Source organism: Hibiscus syriacus, unplaced genomic scaffold, assembly GCF_006381635.1.
Source record: "Hibiscus syriacus cultivar Baekdansim isolate YM2019G1 unplaced genomic scaffold, ASM638163v2 tig00002840_pilon, whole genome shotgun sequence".
NCBI classification, from domain to species: Eukaryota; Viridiplantae; Streptophyta; class Magnoliopsida; order Malvales; family Malvaceae; genus Hibiscus; species Hibiscus syriacus.
The window spans coordinates 8,244,650-8,252,695 of record NW_024061947.1 but is presented as its reverse complement, the minus strand read 5'-3'; the positions used below and the strand labels follow the sequence as shown (position 1 = coordinate 8,252,695).

The 8,046-nt window shown below is 35.3% G+C and overlaps 1 protein-coding gene across 2 annotated transcripts; it reads right to left on the bottom strand.

Annotated features, from left to right (window-relative positions):
- Positions 1-6,891: 6,891 nt before the first annotated feature.
- On the bottom strand, positions 6,892-7,757 carry LOC120153681 (ethylene-responsive transcription factor ERF011-like). Of its 2 annotated transcripts, XM_039165603.1 has the most exons (2): positions 7,547-7,757; positions 6,892-7,510 (listed from the first exon to the last, which is right to left on the bottom strand). In XM_039165603.1, the coding sequence occupies exons 1-2, from the start codon at positions 7,598-7,600 to the stop codon at positions 7,106-7,108; spliced, it is 459 nt and encodes a 152-aa protein (XP_039021534.1). In that variant the 5' UTR covers positions 7,601-7,757; the 3' UTR covers positions 6,892-7,105. The 2 variants fall into 2 exon arrangements, with proteins under 2 accessions (XP_039021534.1, XP_039021530.1); XM_039165599.1 differs by having other exon boundaries at positions 6,892-7,757.
- Positions 7,758-8,046: the final 289 nt, after the last annotated feature.

Below are 8,046 nucleotides of genomic sequence, written 5' to 3'. Positions count from 1 at the left end.
AAATAACACTAGAGCTCCCAACGGTGACACACTTGGTCGAATGAATCCTTTCTCTAGCAACTCTTGCAATTGATTCTTCAATTCTTGCAATTCTTTCGGAGCCATACAATAAGGTGTCATTGCAATAGGAGTGATTCCTGACATTACTTTTGTTTGAAATTCTACCTCTCTATCTGGAGGTAATCCTAGAACCTCTGCATGAAAAATATCAGGGAATTCTCTGACTATCAGAATCTCATCTAACCCTTTCTCTTTAGCTCTTGTATCTACCACATTTGCAAGAAAACCTTGACATCCTTGTAGCATCAACTTCTTTGCTGCCATTGTCGATATCATATTTGCTAAAGGATTAGTTCTTTCACTGATCACATTCACCTCCATTCCTTCTGGACTTCTCAGGGTTACCTTTTTCAATCTACAATCAACATTTCCATAATAAAGGAACAACCAATCCATCCCCAGAATTACTTCAAATCATCGAAGGGTAGTTCCATCAGATTAGCAGGGAATTCAATTCCCTGAATCCTTATTGGGCATCCCTTACAAACCTTATTTACCCGAGCACTGTGCCCTAAAGGGTTAGTTACTATTAGAGGTGTACAAAAAATCCGAATATCTGATTTTGCACAAAAAATATCAGAAACTGGATTTGGGAAAAACGGTGTTTTTAAATCGGATCGAATATTTAAAAATCGGATAGTATAACCGGTTTAGGAAAAAATTGGACGATCGATTTTTTACCGGATTAGAAACCAGATTGAAAAAAAACGGGATAAAAATCGGTTTTTATCCGAAAAATCCGATCTGGGGTTTTAAAAACTAGTCGTTGGGGTTTTTTTTACCCTTTTTCTAAAAAAATCACCATTTTACCACCCTAAACATGTAAATAGGTTGGGGATATATTTGGTTGATTACAACTTTCTCAAATCTTATTACACAACACCTAAACCGATTTTTTATATCCAGTTTTTTAAAAAACCAGTTTTTTTCAAACCGAAACCGATTACACCATTTGGCCCTCCAAACCAGTTAGGATCCGAATCGGTTTTTTTAAAATCCGATTTTTTGGGTAGTTGAAAAAACCGGATCGATTTTTATCCGATCCGGATCGATTTTTATCCAACTTTGTGCATGTCTAGTTACTATCACCTCATTATTCGTAGCTTCTAATGACATTATCAATTCTTTTACTAATTTACTGCTAATATAAGAATAATTAGAACTCGTATCAATCAATACCAATACCAACTTATTAAATAAAAGAAAAGTACATGCTATAATATTGAGATCATCTCGATCCTCACTTGTCTTTAAATTGTATACCCGTGTAGTTGAGCGAATTTCAGGTTGTGCAAAGGATTCAGACTGGTTCCTCCCTCTACCTCTTCCTCGTCCTCGTTGTGAGGCAAAAACATTTCTTTCAGATGGTGCAAACTCACCAACCATTAATGAGCAATCCCGGATGAAATGTCCGACCTCTCCACATCGAAAACAAACTCCAGAAGCCATCCGAAGTGTCCCAAAATGATTCTTCCCACAATGCTGACATTGTCTTGCTTGACTCGAAGTTGATCTCCCAGCACCAGATCTCACTGATTGCATCTATCTAGTTCTCGCCTAACTAGCTCCTCTAGCGGAGGATGCAACAGATTCAGATCTAGCTTGAGGTCGAAATCCCAAATCTCTGCCTCTTTTTGGTAGTGCTAAGCTAGAGGAAACATTAGTTCTCTTAGATGTCTGAACTCTTGAGTCTCCAAATCTCTCATTCTGAGCTATCTCAAGAGTTTTAGCACGATTTATCACCTCCTGGAACAACGACAAGTTCAACACTATTAGCATCTCTTTTAATCTAGGGCGCAAGCCCTCCACAAACCATTCACAAGCATATTTTTCAGTAGGCACAAGCTCATCTGCAAACCGACTCAGCTTATTAAACTCGCACTCGTATTCATATACTAAATGGTTCATCTATTTTAAATTCATAAACTCCTACTTCATTTGGCGAATAAACTGATCTCCAATATACTTGTGCTTAAATTCTTCCAAGAACAGAGACCAAGTCAACTGGTCACTTGACATCCTCATGGTAACGTTCGCCCACCATATCCTCGCTTGACCCCTTAATAAAGACACAACTCCATCCAGCATCTCCACTTCATAGTAGTGGAAACCATCTAGCATGATTTTCAAATCATTTAGCCAAATATCCATCGTAACCGGACCTTTCTCGGCTTCTCCCTTAAATTCAGGAGCTCCTAATCCTCTCAACTCCTTTGCTACATTTACTCTGGAGTTGATGGAACAAGATGTTGGAGACGCGTCAGAATAGCGTCTAACGTCCTGAAGAACGTATCATGATCTTGTACAGTAACGTCCTTCACCAGTGAATCACTTCTTTCAGCTGGTCTATCCTCTTTCGCTTCACTTTGGGAGCTACTATGTCCGGACATCTAATAAGAATAAACATATCGTTCTATTAGCAAAACAACATACTCATTACTATACCAGATCATAATTCCTCACTATATGTTGGCATGTACTCAATTTAAAGACACTCTAGACTCGGGTTTATGCCTAGAATCGGCTAAATCGTAGCTCTGATACCATTAAATGTAACACCCCTAACCTGTACCCGACCCGAATACGAGTCTGAGATGTCACATTTACTTTTTAAAACAATATTCTTACAAAATAACAGAACATTTGGACTTATATTAAAAAATACTATAATATACTGTTGAATTATATTTCGTTATAACAAATTTAAGGCAAAAAAATGTTTTTATGAATAGTATTGCACTATATGAATAGTACCGATACTGTGTAAATAGTACCGATACTGTATGAACAGTAATTAACAGTACCGATGCATAAAAACATCGAATGTAAAATGTGTATTGATACTGCTACAGTGTACCGATCCACTGCTACAGTATTTTCAGCCCAACATATATAAAACTCATAAAAATTTAAAAATTTCATCATTATAAAGTTATTATTTACATAAATACGTTTAAAACATTACAAAACTCGATCAGAATATACATACTTAATTTAATAACTTTGTTTACATGCCAACCTATTTATCACATAACAAGACATATTGTGTAATTTACTTCTGATATGATCTTCAAGTGGAGATATGTTGTTCTGTTGAGTTTATATTGGATCTTTTTACTTTTCGGTACCTACGTGTAAAACACTTACACGCTAAGTCATCGACTTAGTGAGGCATAATGATAATAACAATGAAATATAATTATATGAAATGTAACGAAATCACATATTTAATCCATGCAAGTTGCATAACCATGTATCTTACCCATAATCTGACCAAATTAACCATCATGAATTCATATAATAAGTTCACTAGCCCATGATACAATACTGAGAACCCAATGTATGTGAGTACTGTGAGGTTGTGCACTATGATGTCACCACAGCTCGTATAAATTCCCACTAGGGGCACGTAGAATTTGTCCTGAAGGACCGTGTAGAAATGCACCAAAGTGTCATATAAGATGTCCATAAGGACCACGTATAAATTCTTTTAGAATCATATACATATGCCATTGATCAAATATGTGTCTCAAAAGACCTCACACATGTTCCAAAGAATACATATATGTCCCGAAGGACCGCGTAGATCCTCTACTCTTGGCATGCCAACTATACCTATAGTTCTCATCTACATAACATGGGCTTATCACAATTCACATAGTATATCTCGTAGACATATAATTCCTCACCTTTATCACATAACTCAAGTAACTTTTCGTGCATATTTATTTATAATCATCATCACATAATGCATTTAATATAAACTCAAGTCATGTATTATAGCATGGAATGTAATCATATATTATTGTATTGACTCTAGACTTATCACAAGTCTAAAGCGGAATACACCACTATAATATCATGCTATGCATATGCACTTACCTATATTTCCTTATCTTTTTCTCGATCAATCCTTCTTGTCAATTGTTCCAGAACTCGTTTAGGCTCTGTATCTACATAAATATAATTTTCAAGATAATTATCAGAAGTCTAAACCTTATAATTCAATGCTAATAACTTAAACTAATTTAATCTAAAATTCATATTTTCCTTTAGGAGTGTACTGATACACTCATGGTGCATCGGTACCCAAATTCAATTCGAAATTCACAGGTATTGGTACATCCCTTAATGTATCGATACACCTTCAACATTGGTCTTAGTGTATCAGTGCCTATTCATAGTGTACCGGTACACCCTGCCCAAAACAGACTTTTCCCCCCGAAATTCCAGAACTCTTCATTAAACTTCCTTATATAAAACTTCTTTTATATCACCCAACTCCACTACAACCATTTTAACTAACTTCTATCATTCAAACACCTTATTATCTCATATATCTCATTCAGATTCTTAAAACTAAGAATCTTACTAACTTTTCCATGTAATCCAAAGTTACTTCTAACACTTATAACTTTCTATTCATACGTATGACAAGTCAAATTTAACTTCTAAATTCATTTATACATCCTTATTCAAAATTTCACTTATCCACTTCTTATCTTTAATCCTTAAAACTTACAAATCTTTGAGTTTCTATGACCTTTTTCATCTTCATCATGTTTCCTAAATCTTCATTAACCAAAATCATACTTGAATCTTAAGGATTAACCAAAAGAAATCAAACTCACCTTAGCTTGGGGTGCTTCACAGTGGAGAAGAATATGATGAAGAATTGTCTGGAAACTTTGTTTCCCAAAACATGCTCCACATGGGTATTAAAATACCATAATTATTATTTAATTATTTTCCTTGTTCAATGACTCATTTACCCCTTTCTTCTTCTTTCATTTGCTAAATCATCCTTCACCAAATATTTCAATTAAATCCTTGAATTATTCTCAATTTATCTAGTTTGATCACTGAAATTTAAAATCTCACAATTTGATCACTAACCCAGTATTAAGGATGTTACACTTGAGGGACCAAGGGAGTAATTTAACCTTTTTCTTTTTGAAAGGATGGATGTCCATTTAAAAAGGATGATATCACATCTGATATCTCTTTTTCCTCACAAAAGGCTTTATATTCTTCTTTTCCTTTGATAACTAGATAACCTTGCGACTCTAGTTTGACATTCTAAAGGCAAGAATCAAAACTAGCACCTCTACGACTTCAATTTGAGACCATAAGATCAAGTTTTGGCCATGATTTTCAAAACGTGGGTTTTAGTGGGGTTTGAGAAACCTTAGTTATTCAACCCCTTGTTGAAGGATTTTATCTTTAGAAAGTGTTTTTAATACCTTTCTAACCTCCCAAACCAATTAGTAATTTATTCTTTGATTTCTTGCTTAGTGAGAGAATTTGAAGAAAGCTCCAAAGCTATGGGAAAGAAAAACTTGTCTTGGGTTGAGCCTTGGAAACTTCTAGCAATTCAGAATCACAAGGTAACTCACTTCTAACTCAACTCTACCACATGTAGCTCATTAGGCGTGTTTTGGTTGGTTGCATGAGTTATGAAGCATGTCCATGGTAAATTGCATCTTTTGATGTTTCAGACGTTAAAAAGCCTTTTTATGATCCCTCGAATCATACATAAGACTTAAATAACAATTGGGAACCTCAATAGGACATTTTGGGTTGAAAGTTCAACGTATGAAATGTGTTATTGAGGGTTCATGTAGTACAATACAATTATTATTGTGACATTGAGCTCGTAAGCTCAACGTATGAAATGTGTTATTGTGCGCAGGTCCTTAGGTGATCAGTTCGGGAGTGTCGTCGTCACCAGATATTTAAGCTCAACAAAGATCTTCATAATACGTCTTGATTTGCATTAGAGGACATGCACTAATGTAGACCCTTGTGTATTTAGATGTAACTCTATTTTGATTTCAACTTAGCGTATTTATTAATTGATTTTTTTCTATCTAAAATTTAGAATATATAATTATTTTTTTTCTATCTAAAAAGAGAAATTGAACATAAATACACAAATTTATTAATTGATTTTTCTTGAATGATTTCTCTCGACTCTCGAAATAAATCTTTCATTTATTAGAAAGAATAAATAACGATTGACCAATCAATGCATCATCATCTCATCAAAGCCGATCAATTTTTACCACTTCCTCACATATAAGACGTCGATACCAATCACTAAATCCCCCCACCAAAAAAATATTAGCACAAGTTGCTAAAACAGTGTTTAAGAAAATCACACAAAAAAATTCCTCATAAAAAAAATACATGAGCTTTAAGCTCTCTCCTTCACCCTTACGAAAGTAAAATAAAGCTTCAGTAAATAAGGTTACAAAGTCAAGTTCTTACAATCCAAATTAAAATAAATTTGATCTTTAGTAATTTTCCATACCTACAAATCTTCAATATTAATTGCTTATTTTCCTCTGAACATTCTCTAGTCAAACAATCAAGTTTTCTTGCATAAGTAAAAAGATATAATCGGTTTTAATATTTTTCTAATATCCTCCAATCCCATTAAAATTTTCTGTATGCCAATTTCTCTTATTATATTCTCTCAGTCTCTTTGAAAGAGGACTTTTTTTTGTGTGTGTAGAAACATATTCTGTTCCAAAAATCTCAATAATCACTTAAAAAGGAGAGAGAACCCCAGAGCCTCACTCACTCAACGTTCCACCTTTGATCACCTATCAACTTCCACCAAACAAACAAACCCTTTCGTAAGGAACCACCATTCATGACGGTGACAACCGCAGGACCACCACCTCTTTAATTTCGCTGTGTTTTCATATGCCTATATTCATACTTCATTCTTATCTCCTTATCATTTTTCGTTTAATGGAAATAACCTACAATAAAATAATCATTACTTTATAATCACTAACTCAGCTAAGTGGAGTTAAATAGCCATCCTGTTTCATCACTATATCATCCATATTACAAGTTGCAATCCAAAGTAAAAAGAAAAAAAACCTAACCTTATCAAACGGAATCAACCCATTTTTTTTCTTTATTGATTCTATTCTTTGACAACTTACTATTCCATGAGAGAATAAAAAAAGACTTGAACAAAGCACTGATGTTTATGAACAGTTATTTTTGTTTTGTTTTGTTATATATCATTTCAATCTTCACCGGAAGATTCTGGGTACTTGTTCAAATCAGGCTTCGAGGAGACTCGATCGGGGTTCGATGATTCCGATGAAGTAGAAGCACGACGACGATGATGATGAAGTGAGCCGGTTTGTATAGCGTCAACTTTAGCGCCGACCTCGGTTGCTTTCTTGCGAATGGAAGCGGGGGAGATGTCCCTAAGTTGATCGTCTTCTTGTGATAAAAGGTCGGGGAAGTTGAGCCTAGCCGAAGGTCCACGCAAGTAGAAGAGGGCGGTGTCGTAGGCACGAGCGGCGGCTATCGGCGTGGTGTAAGAACCCAGCCAAATCCTGGACCTCTTTTTCGGCTCTCGGATTTCAGCCACCCATTTCCCCCACTTCCTCATCCTTATCCCTCTGAATGGTTTCTCCTTCTTCTGTTTCTGTTGTTGTTGTTGCCGGCCGCCTTGCACCTTTTGCTTCTCTCCGCTCGTAGAACTCGAACTTGAACAACAATCACCTGCCATCGAAATACCCTAATATCTAAACTAAAACTAAAAGAAACAAAACAAAACCCTTTTACGGGGTTTTCAGTTTTCTCTTGCTTTTAGCGATTATATAGCTTGGAAGCCATAACCAGAAAGCAAGAGATTGTTGATGCTAGGTTTAATGGAAGATGACGGTTTGCTTCAAAAGCTATATTATATATTCTCAATATAGTAGTAGATAAAGAGAGGAGAAAGGAGAAGCAAGAAGCAGTAGTTTCCCACTTGGCTGCAAATCTGTCGTCAGGGAACTGCCGCCACGTTGATATTACTTAAAGATAAATCCAAATTTGGCCGACAAAATCAATCAGGCTCCTTGTCTTCCTCTTTCTATAGAGCCCTACGCTATAAAATAAGTTCATATAATTCCATACACAGGAGGAGTGGGAGTACATATAGTTAATATATTATTTTAAAAACTGTAATTT